General features: G+C 39.0%; 1 protein-coding gene across 1 annotated transcript in view; it reads right to left on the minus strand.

Moving 5' to 3' along the window:
- The window catches only part of CADPS2 (calcium dependent secretion activator 2), a 5,163,308-nt gene that overhangs the window by 4,285,222 nt on the left and 856,108 nt on the right, over positions 1–21,978 (minus strand). The window contains exon 2 of the mRNA XM_044088753.1: positions 20,044–20,157. Within this exon, the coding sequence (XP_043944688.1) occupies positions 20,044–20,157 (114 nt within the window). The remainder of the gene's footprint in view (positions 1–20,043; positions 20,158–21,978) is intronic.

Below are 21,978 nucleotides of genomic sequence, written 5' to 3' on the forward strand. Positions count from 1 at the left end.
CCCTGCATTCCTGTGCGTTTCTTCTGGGTGCTACGGTTTCCTCCCACACTACAAAAACATACATCTGGAACATTTCTCCCCAGGTCTTCGCTGAAAATTGTCTTTGTTCCAAGTCGGACTGTCCTGGTAAACAAATGTTAAATAAATAAATAAACAAAATTGTAACAATAGTTTAGGGAGGACCATTAAAGGTTCAAACCTAGAACATGTTCCTCGATGCGCACTTGACATTTCAGTAGATACATCAGGTATTAGAAACATAATTCAAGATAAATAGAACATTATTAATGGGAGCAAGGATTTGCTTGTAATTTTTGGTGAACAACCGCTGACTGTTTACAAAAAGGACATTCATTTTAAATGTCTGTTGGAAAAAGATGAAACGAAAGTTTTTCCACCAAACACCAACAAAGAAAGAGGAACTTACAAATGTAACAGGTGTTCATTTTGTAGATTTATCTATGAAGACTCGCACACAATTTTACTACATTTATCACATGCAGTTAAGATTTTAGGTAGATTTCACTGTGGTTCCATGGGTGTTATATACATTGCAATTTGTTCTGGATGTGAAAGTTTTTATATTGGCATGACTACTAGATGCCTTAGGGATAGACTAAAAGAACACCAGTACGCCATCAAGACCCACAACGGCAATAATGCCTTATTTAAACACACTCTTGTCTGTCCGAAATATAAAAGGTTCAATTTTGCTGTGTTAGAACAGGTTCATTTCAATAAAAGAGGTGTTCATTTTAAAAATCAGGTAGAGAAGAAAGAAGTTCAATGGCAAATCAGGTTAAAAGCAGATTCTTTGAATGAACACATTAACATCAAGTGTTTTTTAAGAGACAGGAAACTAAAAGGACACAAAACAGTTAATTGGTAAAGGTGGGGTATTAGTTGTTTAATCAGTTTTATTTGAAGCAATGTTATTGTTTGTTTTTGAGACTACTGGTGTATAAAGGATGTTTGTTTTTAATTGCACTTTTTTCTGATGAAGTTTTATGAAAGGAGATATTAAAATAAACTAAGTTAAATATTTTTTGTCTGAATACCTTTGCACCTTTTATTTAGACACCTGCAAGAATGGGAGAGGCCACTGAGGTTTCTCACCAAGAAATTACAAGGTAAACAAAACAAGTCTTACACAGAAAGACAGAAAGACTGAAAGCCCTGTCACTGTATTCTGTCTCTTCCAGGTTGCTAAGAGGTGACCTGTGCCTGGTTAACAGGGCAGTCTCTGACCCAGCCCTGATGGAAATGCTACACAGTTGTAAATCAAACTGCATGAGGTCACTCTCACTCCAGTGATCTTAACCTAAGCTCTGACATGAACAGGTCATGCTGGAGAGAGAGAAACATTTCCCAGAGACTGACACTTCTCTGAAACAAGCTTGCAATTCACGTGAAACAAAGCCCCTCTTTGACCCTCTTCAAACACAACCTAGATCAATGGATGGGTGACAGCAAATTCACTCTTGGGGTGGCACCCATGTCCCGCCTGAACAGAGGAAGTCATTATTAGCAACCATAGACTCTTACCACTGTGAACTTCACTCACCTAACCACAATCGTTGGGATAAATATGGCTAGGCTTGTAAGTGCTTCAGGGCCGTTATCCTAGTAGCCTTCTACAAACCTATATTATCTTGTAATATCACTTTCCATAAACATTTTGTATGTTCAGATGTTCAGAGGTAGGTAGTTAATACGCTTGAAATTGAGGAGACCAGTGAGGAACCTAGTCCAATTTGTCAACTACCTGCACAGCACTCGCTGGTAAAAATGACTTATTCAGTGTTATGCAGTAGGCAGTTGGAGGCTAAAAAAATCAAACTTTAGGCTACAGGAAGCAGCTTGTTAACAATCCACACTCTTAATTCTCTGAACTGTCAGACTGTCTAAACTCTCCTTTAACTAATCCATCAATTTACATTCTTTATTACCTCTTGGTAAAACCTTCCAATAATCTGCTAAGTATATTTATAGGTTAATAGGTATATACTAGGCTAACAACCACAAGGGCCTTCTTATGCCTAGTCATGGGTCCCAAATAACTGAAAAGTTCTGGTGCCATTAAGTGTAAGCAAGTGCTTGGGAAATGAAACATTTACAAGCAGGGGCCTGAGATGAACCATATACAGGCTGCCTGGGTGCATTAGAGGCATAGGTGGTGAACCTGGGATGAATTTCCTGTTCTCCATCCAACTGTCCAAGTTTCACTTGAATTGAGCTAGGGAGGAATTGTACTCAATTCACAGGATTTTGTAGACCTTAGTTTGCCCTCTTATGGATGGAGAGCCTGCTCCAGAGAAGGAGTAGTCTGTGGGATACATACCTGTCTTTAGACTGGGTAATTTTGGTGCTGTTTGTTTTGTGGATATGCAAGAGGTCCATCAGGGTGGGGTGCAATAATGCCTTCTATGCTAGGTATAGATCTAGGGTTCCTATTATAACCTCAAACTTGTTAAAGTTCAAATGTCACATGGTCGACGCCATACCATCGAACTTTTACTAGTTCAAAGGTTAAAACAAATGTCTCCATACAGTGCGGAATAGGAAGATTTCCCTTTTCTGCACTGAATTACAATCTCGGAGTTGGTATATTTAAGTAGTGGGGGTGTGAAGGGGTGCAGGGGGGGATTGCCTCCCTGCTCAGAGCATTTATGTAAGTTTTTCTTTTTTTTTTTTTTTCTTTTTTATTACATATTCAATGTTTCAAACTTCACTCATATAGTGTCAATCATATGAGGTTCGAAGTTTTGAAATTTCGAGTATATAATACAGACCCCAGATCTACCCCCAACAGCCTGTAGGAGACTGAATACAGGGATAGGACATTGAAGCAGTCTACATAGGACATGTTATTTACACCCTGCATTCCTTTTGTGAGGAACCTCTGTGGATCTGTGAACAAAATGTTGGATGTGTCTGGTTAGGTACATATCAAAGGGACAGTAAACTAAATAGTATGCCTGATGAATTCCAAATACAGTGGAAAAGTAACTTTGTTGGACATAGATGCCTTATCTTTGTTTGCAGGTTGCACAACATAGAATGATTTCTTCACTTATGTGAACATATAATGGTCAGAGCCTAGATTACTATCAGTGTGTGTCCTTAAGTCCATGACTGCTGGTTCAACTCCTAGGGGTGTGTTGTCAATATGATAATTACCAGGGGTGGAAGACTTCCTGAAGGGTGCTATCATGCATTTCTTGGCACATGGTTTTAGTCCATTGCTCTGACTCCAGATGTTTGTCTGTGCCAGCCCTTCCTGGGGAATGTGTGTGTGTGTCATTGGGGGACTTTATGACAGCTCCTAATTTGCAATAATCTGCAAATTTGGTCAGCTAGAGGCCACTGACATTGGCCCTGACATCAAAGAAGTAAATACAAAAAAATGAGTGGCCTCAGGATCAATCCCGGAGTGACTCCGCTTGTGACTGGCTTCATTGTAGAGCTAGACTTGCTAATTCTAACTTCCAGGGTTCTGTCTGTGAGCCAGATGGCTACACACCAGGTGACATACTCGTTTATATAATGCCGAAATGGGGTATCATGTCAAATGCCTTGCCCAGGACAAGGAAGGCACTGTAAACCATTTTGTTCATATCCACTGCTTTGGAGACCTTATCAAAGAAATTCACCAGGTTGAGTATGCATTACCTGCCCTTGATGAAACCAAGCTGGGTTGGATTCAGTGTGTGGAGGTTTACTATAATCATTTCCTTGATAATTCTTTCCATGGCTTTGCTTACAAGACTAGTGAGACTTACAGATCTGTAGTTTCCAGGGTCTGTAGATGGCCCACGTTTTTGCAGAGGGATGACTGTCGCTGTTCTCCATTCATGAGGAATAACGCATGTTTGACGTCTACAGTTAAATATCAATTCCAGAGGGTTAAGAATGCATCCTGGGCTATTGTCTGAGCCCATTAAGGGAGTGTTCTTGGCCCTAGAGAGAGCATTAAGGACCTGCTCACTAATGATAGTAAGGGCCATTATATCTGATGATATCTCCTGAGAAGAGGTTGGATGGAGCCAGATGTAAAGTCTGAGCCGAATTTGTTGCCTAGTAGGTTTGCTGTATCTTCTGACTCAGTATAGGTGGCTCCATTAACAATGAGCTCTGCACACAATTGTTTATTGCCTTTGAGATTGTGGACCTAGCTAAAGAATGCTTTTTGGTTGTCCTTGCCCTGGAAGGCCAAATTTGCCTAAATTTGGCTTTGGTAGTCTTTGTTTGTCCTCCTGAGTTGTTATTTTAGTTTACTGAGAGTCCTTTTATCCTGCTGGGTGCTGTACCTCTTAAACGTTGCCATGATTTTCTTCCTCCTGTTATACAGCCTATTGATGTTGTGATTCCACCAAGGTGGCTTGTTTTTTGACTTAGTTCTTCTTCCTGTTGAGTACAGCTACCTCTATGCAGCTATTAACATGCTTGCATAGGGTTTTGGTGACTAGTCCCATTTATGCAGCAGTGTTCTCAGCGTTTTAGGGAGCTTGACATTTTGTCAGGTTACCACTTAATAGTTGGAAGTTAGCCTTAGAGTAGTTCTTGAACATTACAGGGTTAGCTGGGGTTCCAGGGTTTATTTTTACTTCAAAGGAGACCTTTTTGTGGTCTGACCTTATAAGAGAATACATTACACTAGTTGGTTTACAACACTCTTCCATATTATTGACGACCAAATCCAGTATGTTTGCATCCCTGGTCAGTTGACTAACAATCTAGTCTAGGGAGTTTGTGTTTATATAATCCAGGAATCACTATGCCTACATATTTGGTGTTGTATCCTCTATGACACCCAGTTAACAATGGAGTAATTAAAGTCACCCATGAATATGGTATTAGGCTGGATGATGAATGTTTCCAATAAGTTTAAATAGTTGAATTAGGATACCATCAATACTTGAGACACTGACCACATTTACTCAACTGCATAATCAGCCAAAAATATATGAAACAAGAAAAAATGTTTTTTGCAAGAGGGCAAGCTCATCTGTACTCCTAACAACGCCTGCTACTTTTTAGACCATCTACAAGATTGCATAAAAGCAGGAAATAGGGAAAAATTCCTGATCACCATTGTCTGCTGATCTCACATTAACAGCCATCTTGCACATTCCATAAATATGGAATCAACCAAAATATTTACATTTCATACTTCAACACTAAACAAAAAACTGAGAAATCTAGCTGCTACCTGTTCGACTCAGACATGGAAAACCAGTAAGCAACATCCATGTTTGTTTTAGATTTCTTATTTGATGTACAAAAAAACTGCTCTACAGATTAACATTTGGAAAGGTAACCATATTTTTGTCACTGTCTGTGCATGTCACCTCTCAGTCATCTATAAAACATAAAAAAACATTACAAGCTTGTGTAGTCTAGTTTGACAAGTCAAGTTTTCTAGACTACTTGCTCTCTTATCATCCTCTGTATTCTTTGAAGCTTATAACATAGGAGTTTTTTACAATGGTGCCCATAAGGAGTACAGTACTTTATCACAGATCTAGTTAACGTACACAACAGATCATATATTACCTCATTTTGTGCCCTCAACAAAGATATTATCTATGTTATTTGAATGACAACCTACAGTCTCTACATGGACACCTAAATCATTGAACTGAAACACCCTTTCCAGTTCTTTCCCAATATTAGTTCCCATTAACTTTCCTAGGGCCAAAGTGACATGTGTTTGGTTTTGGAAGTTCTGATTCTCTTTCTGTTTGCCCAGAGTAGTTATCTATATAGAGTTTCTCACCAGGTGAAAAATTTGTTACCGCAAGAAAACATTTTTTTTTTCTAATTCTATATCAATGGCATAAAAACTGAGCTACAGATTTCATTATTTCGGTCAGTAATTGACAAGTAGATGTTATAAAGCATATGGCCACAAAATGGCCACTGAGACCCACTTTGATTATCTAACACTCAGATACTTGGCACTCCAGTCTATATTGATGATGTAAAGGACATAACAATGTTATCCAAAACAATTATTCCTACCATAAAGCTATTAAAGCAAGACTTTTTATTGCTCCAGTAATTGACGACTTGACACAATTTGAAGCTAAAAGTCTGAAAAATGCAGGACTTTTTTCCCATGATGCCCCACACATTTGTGTCACATGATGCTGCAGATGCTAAATGATCCCCTATAATTAAACTTCTGTGTGTTACACTTCACTCCCGTTTGATCTTTGCAGAACATACCAACAGTTTAGGTAAATCGATCTACAAATAACTTACTACTTCCTATTCATTAGCTGTCAAAAACAATTTATTCTTATGAATTCTGTTAGCCACCCGTTTGCTGCTGTCCTAGTTTGATTTCTCAGTCCTGGCCATAAAAACTTCACAGGTTATACTTCATTCTTTTTATAATGTGTAACTGGTCTTTCCTTTACCAATGCACATCATACACAGTAGGTTTATAATCGAGATGACAAATCATAACACGTCGGTTACATGCTTGTGACATGGATGCCAAGATATTAACATACAAGCAGAGTAATGAAGTTTGAGAGGTGACTCATGGCACCTATGACAAGAACATACAAGTGAACTGGAATTGGGGATACTTCATCATAACTCTTGGTAATACATGAAATGACAGCTGCTCCAATGTACTACCCTCCCTCCCATCATTAAAGACCATTATGAAAGACTTCCTAGCCAAATGCTGGCTCTGTTCTTGCTCAACACCAGGATAAACTGTATCCGTAAATGTTAACAAATACCTATTCATGCCTTAAATCTTCTTACTCTCCCTTCTTCAGTCACTTCCTTACTTCTATTAAGTTATCTCCCCTGGCATTTTCTCTAAATATGCTATAAGTCTGCTTTGCTCTCACTTCATATTGCAATTCCTGTCTGATTATGCTAACTTACCTTTAATTTCTTTATAAACTGGCTAACATTTCTCTAACTGCTAAATCCTTTTCATATACCTTGCAGCTATTCTTAACCAATGTTTTCATATTATGTCTAATTTGGTATAATTATTTAAGCTGTAGATGTTTTGTATTATTTTTAAAGACTGCAAAATTATTGTTCTGAAATGCTATGTAAAACTTTGGAGCTTTTCTCCCTGGGCCTCCTGTGAAAATGCACTCCTACCCTGTCAGACTTTCTTGATAATTAAATGTCAATAAATAAATACAATAAATAATTAGTTTCACAAAAACATATGAGCACAAAGTGTTAAATAGTTTTGAAAACTGTAAGACACTTAGCACTTCCTCACACCTGCTAACAGCTTTAAAATGGATAGTCTCTTCATCCACTACACTTCATTTAGTTGTGTGACAACATGAAGAGTATTACAGGTTTTAAAGCTGCAAAACTGCTGCTGACCCTGTTTAGTGGAGGTTATCATGTATGCTGAAACTCAAGATCCGATCCTAACAGCTTTAAAATATGCATAACTTATAGGATTATGATTGGCTCGCCGATCATAATGTGATTATTAGATGTTTGAGACACAAATGCCAAGAAATACACCTTGAGAGTGAAGCTCCCCCATCACACACAGACTAGCCCTTCACTATGATCTCGTATCTCAGTAAATTACCTTATAGACAGTGTATATGGCCTAGCATCCAGTCCCCTTTCTCCGCAGTATCTCTGTGTATAACAGTGACTTCCAGTGCCCCCTACACTTGGTAACTGCCTATCAAAAATTATTTTCATGTAAACACACAGTTTCCAGGGAAGGCTGGTAGAATTCTCCAACTGAAAAAAAAAACCCACCAAGGCCAGCACAATTAGCAATATCCATTCATGAATGGATATTGTAGACTACAGATTCTGTACTGGCATGTCAGGGTGATTTTAGAATTCTCCAACTCCCCACAGCTTTCTTACTGTTAAAGAAGTCTTGGCACCATCATAGAAATGGTTAGGGACCCTTTTCATGTATAGCCAAATAAAATAATGACTTTAAAATAGCAGTTTACTGAACAGTCTGACCAATTAACAGTGGATACCATCAGTTGGCAATCTACAGTGAATATATCTACATCTGTCAGCTAAGTATGATAATAATATACACGTTAAGAGTCAGACAGCACTTGCATAAATGTTGACACAAAGCCTTCCAGAAGGACTGATTTTTTTTTCACGTTTTTGTGCTCTCTCTCTCTCACTCTTTCTGTTATCTGTGTCTTGTATATACACAGAGCTCTGGAGTTTAAAATCCCCTATAGGAAATGCTATCCATAGTCTCCCACTGTTCATAGCTGCTTGAAGAGCTGCCAGTTTAGCAGAGAGCAGCACCATTGCAGGTCATCTTACAGAATATACTACTAAACACTCTCACTTAGAGCTTTAAGTGACTCTCCCTTACTGCTGCTCATCTACTAAGGATCTGGTGTAATGGACAGGTGCTTTCCTGTCAACTCTGTTTCTGGCCTGGTGGATATGGGCCTTCTGAGGAAGTGTAGTAACGTCCTCATGTTCACTGACAACCACTTGATTTTAGAATAAAAAAACACACTATGTGAGAGATGCACATACATAATGTCATTGGAGGCAAAGCTCTCACATACACACAAAAAAAATACATACCACATTGTCAGTGTTACATCCAAAACACTGACTAACAGCACTAAGGAACAAACACACGGACTCACATATGCAGGGGTGTTCATATGTAATCAACCTAGACCTCCTGAAAGCATCTCTCAGTGGCCCTGCACCCACTCAAAAATGACAGTATCCCACGCAACACATCTCTGAAAATCACAGTAGCCCCACTTCCAAGCCCATAAGGCAACACAGCATAAAGCCAAACATTCTAGTTTTTGGAGGTTACATTGTAAGATATATTGATATCCTCCCTTACCAGGATAAACAAGGACAAGATCATAGTGAGCTGTCTGTCTGCAGCCAGGATCTAGCAGATCACACATGCACTTTGGTCTTTAAACCACAAGTACCAGTATGACACATTCACAGTCCATGTTGGCATAAATGACCCAAGACATACCTCACTAGGGAATATGGAGACAGACATGACGGAGCTCTCTGAATACGTGTCCCAAGTGGGTATGAATCTATCCTTGAGTAGCATCCTACCTTCACCTATGATGATGATGCCATAGTACCAGCAAAAAATGACTGACTTCAACAATTGGCTTAGTTTCTGGTGTCATAACAAGGGGATCCAATACCTGTAATCCTGGGGAGACATGATCAACAAATCACAATGCTTTGCACTTGTCACCACTTGGCACAGCCCTATGGGGATAGGTAAAGATTTTGCCAGTATCCAGAAGCCAAGTTGTTAAACCCTCCAACATAACAATAATCTGTACCCTAAGGGTACTGCTGCTCACTGCTAGGAGATTAAATAAAAAACTGCACTCCTCACCCTGGAGAATGCAGACACGTGCAGTCATTGAAACAAAGTTCAGAACCACGGAGACCACCCTGGCCATCAAAGATTACAATACCTTCCTTACATTTCGGACCCCCTCAGCTCAGGATAAAACAAAAGAATGAGGTGTCTCAGTATTCATAAAGGACAAATACAATGCTAGACTAGTTCAACAACATGGCTTGCTCGAGCTGGGTCCATCCCAACCAACCATAGGTGCAACCCCCTATCATATCCTTGCTAACTACAGATCTCTTAACATGATTCTGGGAAACCACACCTCCTACCTAAAGCATACTTATGGGTGACTTCAGCTTCCCCTCCATAAGCTGGGGAGACTTGTGTGACCCATAATTCACTTGTTCAGAGGTTTTAGGATTTTGTCAATACAAACACCCTGAAGCTCTCCAACTAAGGGTACAATTATCCTACAGTTGGTTTTCACAAACATGGGATGATGCTGCTCCCTCCCATGCATTAACTCCTCCAAGATAAGATCTGACCACAAAATTATCTCCTTTAGTATTAAACCTAATAAAAAACCTCCATCAAACTCCAGACCTGTTAATAACTTAATTTGAGTTAATTGGCCTTAGGAAAGTGACAGCTTACTTCCACACCTCTCTGAACCTGAATGATACTGAGGTCTACCCTGTGCTGTACACAAAAGCACTCTACAACCACATTCATAGCTGCATAGAGGAGACAGTACCTGTCCATGTTAAACATTTGATTCCCGGCAAAAAATAGCAACACCCTGCTAAACCCCAAGCATAAAAAGGCTATTCAACAAAAAGGAAAAAATCCTCTCCAAAGCCAAGAAGGAAACAAAAACACACTCACCAGTCTAAACAACAAATCAGAGAGCTGGTCAAATCTGCCAAAGCAAACTACAAGGTAAAGATACACCCCCTAAGGTGAAAGATAACCATAAGGCTTTTTTTTCAATTACGTTCGTAACCTCAGGGGAAACGCTCAGCAATGTGCCAAGTGAATCATGAACGGCAACACTTACACCCAGCCTGAAACTATAGCAAACCAGCTAGCTGACAAGTTCAGTTCCAATCCCCCCTCCCCCATCTCCTCCTAACACACCCCAAAGAAATACCTGCAACTATCCCCCTACTAGTCATTACAAGGGAACAGGTCCTTACTGCTCTCACTAAAGCCAAAAATACAAACTCCATGGTTCCTGACAACATTCTAGAATGCTTCTTAAATAGCTTAAAACAGAATGTATCAGGGACACTAGAAATACTGTTTAACCACAGCCTCTTGATTGGCTTTGTCCCAGAGGAATGGAAGACTGCAACAGTCAGCCGTCTGCACAAGGGGGGGGGGGCATCAACTGACCCAGGGAACTACAGTACCATATGCTTGACCAGTCTTATCTGCAAGGCAATGGAGAGAATTATCATGGACCTCATCAGTAATGACTTACTGAATGTCTAAACACTGGACCAGACCCAGTTGGCTTTGTCAAAGGGAGGTCTTGCCTGCTCAGCCTGGTGGACTTCTTAGAGAAAGTCACCAAGGCCATGGATGAGGGTAAGCTAGACCTGGCCAAAGCTTCCCACACAATCCCCCACTCAGGTATCATAAATACATTTACTGAGTTTGGGTGGATAGCAAACTGGTTCACTGAGAGAACACATGTTGTCTGGAAAGGCAAATCCACTTCCGATAAGAAACCTGTTACTAGCAGTGTCTCACAGGGCTTACTGTTGGGACCACTTCTGTTTGGTACACACTTTTCTGAAGTGAAGGCCAATGTTAGGGGCCTTTGGCTCACCAAGTTTGCCTACGACCATAAGCTGCAGTGATCACTGAATCCAAAAACAATGTTGATATCCTTCAAACAGGCCTAAAAATGGCAAACAACTGGTGCCAAACAATGGTCTGAGACTAAAAGCTAAATAAGGTGTAATCATTCCCTTTGGTAAATCAGATATCCCTGCAAATTATAATATTGATAGTACAAGCCTAAAAGTAGACCTAACAGTGAGGGACCTAGGAAAACAGATAGTAACCTATATTTTGACCCTGTGTAGCTACAGTACCAAGAAAAGTCTTCTGTGTGGTTCAACTTATAAGTAAAGGCATGGCATATCAAGGTCAAAGGAAGTCATACTGCCATTGTTCTCAGCCCTCATCGGGTCCCTAATCAAATACAATGCTCCATTCTGCTTCTACCTAACCAGGCAATTACACCAAATGCGGTAGCTTCAGAGGTTGCTCACTAAAAAACTAACAAGTGTAAGACACATGTCTTATGTGGACCAACTAAAAGCCCTGCCCCTTTACTCCATCTCATATCATTTATTGAGAGGTGACTTATGGCTGCCCCTTTACTCCATCTCATATCATTTATTGAGAGGTGACTTATGGCTGACTTGCAAGGCATTTTCTGATCCAGCCCAAATGAAAATGTTACATATTCGTAATAAAAATTATACAAGGGTTATGCATTCCATGGACCTGAACCTTATTTGGGATTCTAAGAGAACTTGTTGGAGAGAGAGATTTGTATCCCAAAGGCTTTGTGTTAAAGGATTTGTATCCCATCTAGGGAATAAACTTCCCATCTTCATAAAACAAAGCACATCCCTCACTCTCTTCAAAAACAATTTGGATAAATAAATGGGGGGGGAAGGTAAATTCACTCCTGGTGTACAGCCCATATCCCTTATGGACAGAGGCAGTCTGTAAAATGACTCAGAGCTCAATGACTTACTACCCGATACTACCCAAAGAGAATGTGGCAACGACAAGGCAATCGTTAGTGTGGAACTTATCACAATGTGTCTTCACACAGGAGGAGCTCAGTGTCCTTAATAAAGGTATGACTTACATACCAGCAAACAAAATGACTTTAACGGACAATGTCATAGAATTAAAACTGTTTGTACATAGTTTAATGTTAAAGTTACAATATGGAAGCAATAATGCTAGGGGAATGCAGAATGTGGGGATAGATTATACACCAGTCCTGAAAGGGGTAGTGGAAACCTTTGAGAAAATGTGCTTGAATTATATACATAAGCTAAATGACAGCAATGTGAAGTCAAAATGTTTTGTTAATCTGAATGTAAAGGAAAAGAAGGTATTAGAAAGTCTATGTCAGGACATGTCTCTATCAATTAGACCAGCTGATAAAGGGGGCTCGGTCATTGTGATAGATTATCATGCCTATAGGGACCTGATGTATGAGATGTTGAGCGACTCTACAACATATCAGTGTATTACAAGTGTCTGTGTTGAAAAAAGTGTTTTCTCTATCAGTAATGATTTATTTGAATGTATGCAATGCCGTACCATCTCACAAGAATTACATGATTATCTTGTTGTTAGAGAACCAGTAATACCACTCATACAAGGTCTCCCTAAGATACATAAGAACCCCCTTAACCCACCCCTAAGACCTATAATAGCGGGAAGGGGATGGGCTACGGAACCATTATCGATTTACATTGAAGAACATCTAAAACCAGTTTTGGCTCAGAATAAATATGTGTTGAAAGACGCACAACATTTTTTAGAAGATCTATATGCTTATATTAGGGACAGACCACCCACAAGAGAGTGTCTTATGGCAACTTTAGATGTACAGGCTCTATTTATGGCCACACCCAATGACCAGGGAATAGAAATGCTTAAAGATAGTATGTATGAACACTTCATGGTGGAGACCATGTTAGAAAATAACACTTTTGTCGTTGAACAGTGTGCTGGCGTAGCCATGGGCCACTCCTTGTGCCAGTAGCAATGCCAACCTGGTAATGGCAGCATGGGAAAGACAGAATGTTCTTGGGCACATGGGCTCTACTCTGATTCTTTATCAGTGATTTGTTGAGGATCTCTTTCTCCTTTAATAGGGAGATGATCTATCCTTTCAAAATTTTTTGGAGGGTATCAATACTAGTACTGACTTCCTGAAGTTTACAGCTTGCAGTTCTACTAAAACCATTGAATTCCTAGATGTTAGAATAGACAGGCTGCCCTCGGGAGAGTTTGAAACTAGTATACATAGGAAAGAATGCTATAGGAACACATATGTCGAAAGAAGCAGCATGCATCCACGACACATCTTTGGAAATATGATGAGAGGGCAAGCTTTAAGAGCATCAAGATTAACGGTTAATGACAACAAATTTAAGGATGAGTTGCAGAATTAAGAACAACATTTTTTGAAGAGAGGATATCTGAAGGATGAGGTGAAAACAGCACTAACATATACCCATGAAATGAGAGAAGATATAGGTAAACTGTGCTTCTCCAATAATGACAGAAGAGTTTGTGGTAAATCTATGGGTTACAATTTCTTGAAAGTTCCAGTTACATACTCCAGTGATGTTAAACTTCTGCAGGATATATATCTGTCAGGGAGCTAGTGGGTGACACTCCACGTTATGTCTTCAAAAACAAGAAATCATTGAAGAGACTTCTATGTGGTCCAAGACAAGATAGACAATATAATAATCAGGTCAAGGGTAATGAACTTGGCACTTTTCCATGCCATAAATGTAATTATTGTCGACACCTTGACCATAAAGGTAGGTTTTAACATCCAAATATGGGAAGGGAGTTTACATTTGAATTAACAGCTAACTGTAATACCACACATTTATTTTATCTGAGTTACTGTGAGAAATGTACTGCTTTCTATGTCGGTATGACCACACGTAGACTACGGGATCGAATTAGAGACCATCTGTACGACATTTCTAGGAGGGTAACAATGAATGAATTATCCAAACATACTATGGAGGTGGGTGATGAACACAATTTTAAGTTTATGGTAATTGAGGTTGTTACACCAGGGATACGTGGAGGAGCGATTAAGAATAGAGGGAAGGGAATTGGAATGGATCATAAGACTACGTGCGAATTATGGCAGGGGTGTGAATGACAAATTGTCCATCCACCTTAAGCTGTTAGATAGACCCCTACCCAGATAAGATATTATTTATATATATATATTTCTATATATATTTTGACTATGATGTTTATAATTAATTTTTACAATGAATTTTTATTGTTGTCATGAAAGTTTTATGGCATATATGAAGGTTTAAGTTTATTGTATAGTTGATTTAGATGCTTTGACTTTAAGAAGTTGTTCTTAATTGGATGTCTTTTGTCATTGGCTAAGCAGATATTTAAAAATGATGTATTTCCTGTTTGTATTGTCTGATGAAGCGGCTTTGCTGTGAAAGCACTCACTTGTTCTTGCATTAAAGTTATATGATTTTATTTGCCGTGGTTTGGTGGCTCCTTTGGTTCCTGTTATATTTGATATTTTTATTGGAGCCCCAATTTACCTTCACTACCTTCTGTGTTTGGACACACACACACACACACACACACACACACACACACACATATATATATATATATATATATATATATATATATATATGTATATACATTTTTTTTTAATTGACAAGCAAAAGACCGGATGTAAAATATGTAAACTATAGCAAAACTGTAAAAGACAAAGTGCAAAATAACATATAAAATACTGACAGTGTGGAAGTTATACCAGGGAAGGGCTTATGCCCTTTTTCCACTGTTGTGCGACCTCAGAGTTAGTATATAAAATTATCATGGGATGTAAAGGGGTGCAGGAGGCTTGGTTCCCCTCCCCCCTACATAAATAAATTGAAAAATGTGACAAAATTTAACCTAATAGAATGCCATTGAAAAATCTGACAAAATCAAACCACGTTTTGCCAGTATTTGTGCAGGGAGGCAAGCCCATGCACCCCCCCCCCCCCGCTAATTATATACACTAGAGAGTGTGCAGCAGTGGGAAAAGGGCATAAACATTCCTTAGTAAAACTTCCATCTTGTCAGCATTTTAGATATTTTTACTGCACCATTTTACAGTATTCGTATTATGCAGTCAGTCTTTGGCTGTTGATTAAATGAGAGAGAGATTACACATAGGTAACCCATATACAAGTGTGTCATGAATTACTGAACATTCATTAGAATAATCATTCAAAAAGTGATTACTTTAGAGTGAGAATATAAAGTAATAAGCATTATAAAAATTTAAAATGAATTTTTTGGTAGTATGGCAAGCTTTTCCCCATACCTTGACACTCCATGCTAAGTGGAGAAAGAGCATAAACCCTTTCCTGTATAACTTCCATGTTGTCAGTATGCTGTTTGTTGATATTTTGCAGTTTAGAAATGTTACAGTTTTGCTAATAAGGATGAGTTCCCATATACCCCACTGCAATGTGATCCCATACAAATGGGGATGGAATCTCCATTTAAAATAATGTTTATTCATATGAGTGTTCACTCCTTCATACTGTAGCCATCTATAGAGAGAAATCAGTAGATAGATATAGCTATATAAACATTCATGCCTGCGCGTACACACACACACACACATGAGCTTCCAATATCTTTCCCACAGGATCCAGGAATAATAAACTCAGTTTTTCTTGCACAGAATAAACACAACAGAAGTAAACACAGGATTTCACATATTGTAGTTAGTGTCTTAACTCTTTTTAAAATCTTAAACTCATGAGTTCCTGACTGCAAATCATTTTACAATGGTCCTGCAATTATAGGCAAGCAATTAACTTTGTCTACTGAAACTACACACACACACACACACACACACACACACACACAATCACTGCAATTTCAAGTTTTCATACATACACACACATACATATCTATCATATATATATATATATATATATATATATATATATATACACACACACACACACACACACACACACACACCTCTATAAATATATATATATATATATATATATATATATATATATATATATATAGGTTCATAGGTAGGTACTAAGCTATCGGTCCTAGGGCCTATACAAGCCTACCAAAAATGTACCCTGGCTTTCGCCACTCAAGAAAATTATTTTTTTGTGCCCCTGTTGAGCAGAGCCACAGAGGTGATCCCCAGAGTGAATTTCCCATTTCCCATCCAATCATCAAGATTTTTGTTGAAGAGTGCTAATGAGGAGCTTTGTTTGATATCACTAGGTAGCTTATTCCAGAGTATGGGAATTCTCTGGGACAGGACTCTATCCCTCCAGCATGTTCTGTTTATTGTGGTGACAAGGTTTAGTTCCCTAGAGTGTGTAGCTCGGAGGGACTAGGATTTGTTCAAGTGTAGCATGTCAAACAGCTCTGGGTTTGACATAGCTTTGTATGTTAGGCAGAGATCACCTCTGAGTAGACAATATGCGATGGAGTAAAGCTGGAGTTTTTTGAAACGGTCTGCGTAGGGCATCTGTTTGAGGCCGGTAATCCTCTTTGTGAGGTATTTCTGTGGCCTTTCCATTTGTTGTAGATGTCTTGTGAGGTACATACCAAAAGGGACATTGTACTCTATAATGGGTCTAATGAGTAATGAGTAGAGGGGAACAATGACCTCTTTTTTTTTTCCGGATGAGAAACCTTTTGTGATGAGGTGCGCCACGTAGAAGGTTTTCCTGATTACTGTGACGATGTAATTATCAAAGGAGAGACTACTGTCTACCTATGTCCCAAGGTCTCTTATCACACTTTTGGTGTTAAGTAGACTAGTGGTAGCTCATGGGCACAGAGTTTTTACCGAAGGGGATGACAATGCACTTTTTGGGATTGAGCTTGAGGCCATGGCTTTGACAACAGGCATCTGTCTCAGTGAGCCCCTTTTGTAGGACGTCCACATCGTTAGGAGTTTCACTTATGGCTCCTAGTTTGCAGTCATCTGTGAACTTCTTGAGCCAAAGACCTTCTGTGTTAGCCTGTACTTCAGAAAAGTAGATACCAAACAGGAGAGGACTCAAGACTGAACTTTGTGGTACTCCACTTGTCACTGGTTTCAAGTTGGATATGGATCTGCTACTTTCACAGTGTGGGTTCTGTCAGTGAGCCAGTTGGCAACCCATCTTGTGACACAGGGACTTATACCTAGTTTAGTGAGTTTATCTATAATTCCAGCATAGGGGATGGTGTCAAAAGCCTTGGCGAGATCTACATAGGCTGTGTGAACCACCTTACTCTCATCTACGGCTTTGGTCACTGCTTCAAAGAAGTCTATCAGGTTTAGGAGACATGATCTGCCCAAAATCCCGAGACCAAATACGTGAAACACTAAAATACCGAAACATCAAAATCGCAAAATTCAGACTACAGAAAACTACACAAAGCATACACCACACACATACACAAACCATCCCCCAGAACACAAACACAGAAACCTAAACTACAGACAAGCAGACCCCCCATGTGGGGGGTGCCCCCTACTTAAATATTCTAACTCCAAGGTCGCACTACATATACAAACACATGAAACACCACCACATACCTACATTCCTCTCACACACAAACATCACAGTCACAACACACACTTACATACTAAACCCTAACCAACACATTTAAACATAGATACTTACCTGACCTTCCACCATACCTCAACACCAAAAGTGTGAATGTCAAACTCCCGATGATCGGGATTTTGAAATTCACACTTCTGGTCTTTCGGTAATTCGGGATTTCGGCTATATAGTCTCGAAAGTTTGACATTCGGTATTTCAAACTTTCGAGATTATGTAGTGATCCCATATATATACATATATATATGGATTCACTTCAGATGATCGAGTTTACGAAATCTCAAAACACATATGATCGAGACCATATGTTCGAGTTTTCAGGAACTCGAACATCAGAAAAGAAATAAAAAAAAACCCTGATCAGTGTAATCAAATCTTCAGCCATCTTAAGCATCTATTTCTTAGGCATGGGGCCTTGAACTGGAGACTGATGTACAGTCTTTTTAGGTTTTAAAGGAGTCTTAAGCTTAGCATAAGATTTAATGGTGAGAGTAGTCGGTCTAAAGACACCCTCTGAAACCGAAGGTGTTTCCACAGTACCGGCTTCTCCTTCTGCAACGTTGTCGGTAGGGCCTAAAGAAAATGGCTGCATTGGCCTAGAACTCTCTGATTAAGAATCCAAAGCAGCCTGGGGCTCCAATTCTGCGGTCGTCAGGGGCTGCGTAGGTGCCTCACTGAAAACCAGAGAACCGGCGACAGGCCCAGCAGAGGCCTCGGAGTCTGGCTTGGACATAGGCTGCCTGTCCTTATCTTTGCATTTTTTATGCATGCCGGTTGTCGGTTGCTCCAACGGCATTGTGTAATTAAATTTCCTACCGAAGTAGTGTCGAGCGAAATCAAAGCAACGCTTTATAGTTTGCTTATTAAACCTAGCACAAAACCGACAACCAGTGACGTCGTGGTCTGGCCTAGGCAAGGTATACAGTAAGAATGGAAGTCCTTATGAGGTATTTGCTTTCCACAAGAAATGCAGTTGTTAACTTTTTCGGACATCGGACTGAGGCAAGAAAAGGTTCCCCAACAGGGTATTTAGCTTTGAAGACTTCGGACTGAAATTCGATTTGAAAATCTCAGGTGTCGGCCGACCGACACTTGCGAACTGCTTCTGCTTTGGGCAAGACTGGAGAAAATGGCGTTGGATGCCTCTTATATACCCCTGGCGCACTGACATCAGGGAAGAAGCGACAGCAACCGACACCGGACCAAGACTTTGCAACTCAGGCCGACTGCGGGACCGCCTGATGGCAGGATAACCCAAGTGTGATGACTGCAGCAGGGTAACACGATCAACATCCATAGTTCTCCAGATATCAGAAATATTTTCACAGTGAAAGATAAAGACGGTGGTGTTACAAATGTAAAGCATAACAACTAAAGAAAGAAGACAGTGATTTTTATATAACAAAACAGGGAATTAAGGATGAGGTTGAACAGGGATATAAGGATATAACACTACCTGAGAAAAGACAACCTGGAGTACTATTGATAATAAATAGTGATAAACATGGTACTCTGTTAATGTAAACATTAGGACCACTGACTCATAATTCAGGTTTCGCTTTTACCTAACCAAGCCTTAAAAAACTGTCTAGAAATAAGTCACAAAGATGCACATGGAATTCCTGACTAACTACTCATAAAAGAAGTTGTTCAGTTTACAGCTTTCTGCAGTTCCAGATGATGTATTTTTAATCCTAAAGAATGCCTGACACAAAGAATATTAAATGATTCCTTCCACATGAAATGCGGCAATGCTTTGAGGTTAGGGAGTATAGTACTGTACAAATAAGACACTACTATAATAGGATTACCCACACTTTACTAATAAGACAAATCCTGCAGGAAGAAACTGCCATTTTAATTTTCATTAAATATGAGACTTAAACCACACAATATAGCAGATAGCAACCCTCTAATACCTATGTACTTAATGGCTTACAAAGGTCTTTGGCAACATTTGTTCAAATAGACATAAAGTAATTTTTTATTTCATGTCCAAGTTATATCCAAACAACAGACTTTGGAATTATTGTATATGAACTGAAAAATGGAGTTCAAGAATCATTTTCCATATAAACATCAGCTTTCTTTTCATTTCTTCGCATAAATGGATTAATAGAAAGCTGCCATATTACGTGTAAAATTATATCTGCAGCAGCAGAGAGAAAGTACCTAAAAGTAACTAAAACTTCATCTTTTTTATTAAAATGCCTTTGTTGAGAAGGCCTACTTTTCAAATTTATCTGACACGTCATAAGTCATTTTTACCTCAAAATAACATCGAATTGCATTGTAGAATGCTTCGTCTGCAACAATCTGCGTCTCTCCATTCAGAAATGCCTGGAATCTTTCCTTTATTGACTGAAGCTGTTGCTTGTTAAGCTGCAGGAAAAGAGACATACATTAATTAGTAAATTCCATAAATATCGTTATACTTTTCACTTCAAGACTATCAGGAACTAAATATTAAGCAGTATGCTGTTATGAAAGGGGTTTACAATGTCGCAGATTTACTTCTACAATTTCAATGATGACTCCTTTGACGAATATAAGTATAAAATCGAAGTAACATAGAAAATATGTAATTATAATCCTACTGTTTAATGAAATATTTAGGGGCCAAATTATAAAACAGTACTACAAATGTAAAGATTTACATTCTAGTTTGGTGAATGACATATCCCATGATTTTTAGACCACTAGAAAAGTTTGTAAATACAGACATTAAGGATATATCGAATGCAGCTAATTTTATTACGGCTTTGTTTCTCAAAAAATAAATGGTTTAACCATTCAGCCTTGGTACCAAGTGTTCACACATGCACAGAAGCTTTTTTGAATGCAACTTCTGTTATAAAACAGCACTGTCTGTCAAACGCAGCTACGTAGTGTGCTTTTCCCATTAAACCACAAGAGAATTCATCTGCACAGACAGCATCAAGTTCAGTGAAGGAAGTATCTGTCTCAGCACAGGTCAGCTTTCCCAACACTTGAGTGGCATTTGGGCTTCAATCTAGATGAAACACTCACTATCAAGACATCTAAAGTAATTTTTGGCTGTTAAGAATGTTGTCCAAAGCCGCCTTGGCACAGCACACTTTACTTTCCCTTCATATTACATCTCACCTTTTTAATGATGGTTGTTATAATCTAGTTCCAATCATCATGCTAATGATCACCTTATTATACATTCACACTGCAAAATCAATTTTCACTGCTGTCTTATTTTTCTGACTATAGAACATTTGCCAAACTATACAACTACAAAGAGAATAGCTCATACAGAGTGCAATACTGAGCGGTGACATTTGCACTTTAAAGAAAATAATTTTGATGACAAACTTATCTAAACTTTCTGCCTGCATCCATTACAGCACTGGCACCATATGTCATCATTCAAATATTCGGGCCTTTTAATTATTCCACTGAACATTCCAGGTTCAGCCTTGAAATGGTCAGACATTTAATGCAATTTAGTGTTAGGATAAGAAGTATTCCTTCAACTAGGAATAAATGTTGCATTTGTCTTTTGTATGTCTCTCACAAAGGGTTTCAAAAATAAACTGTCTCGCACCACAGTGTCCTCCTTATCAGAGACACTAATCAAGGGACCACTTAGGGTCTTGAGTATATAAGACTCAGGGAATCAAACAGATTTTTTCCTATTTGGATTATGTCTCAGCAGCAGCAACTTCTTGTTTGAATACTCACTCTTCTGCCATTCGCTCATGTATAAGAAAAGTGTTCACTTTGGCCTTTTCCTATAATGAGACCTGTTTTCTCTTTAGGACATAGACTACCAACAATGGTGAAGGCTAAACAAGGAGGTTCTCTGCTCAAAACATGGCACCCAGAGAAGATGGACTGTCCACGTTTTTCCTTAGTGCTGTAGAGTTTCAACAAAGTTATTCTGTGAAAATACAGGACCCAGAGTGGACAGAAACACCCCACCCCATCAGCACAATCAAAATTATAATAACCTACATGGTAGCGGCTCCCCCATGTCAGTACAGAAATGGTCCTAGCCATTTCCTCCCAAAATCAAAATGAGGAATCTAAGATTTTAGCACGTTTCTCTAGAACTTGAGAGCATTTGCACACGCATTTGAGGAGGGATCTAAGCTTCAATATAGTGTGAAAGGAATAATGTTCTAATTTTGTTCAACTTTTGTTGCAACTTTAACTTTATGCATGTAACTCAAC

Source organism: Protopterus annectens, chromosome 11.part0 (assembly GCF_019279795.1).
Source record: "Protopterus annectens isolate FY-2018-M chromosome 11.part0, PAN1.0, whole genome shotgun sequence".
NCBI lineage: Eukaryota > Metazoa > Chordata > Ceratodontiformes > Protopteridae > Protopterus > Protopterus annectens.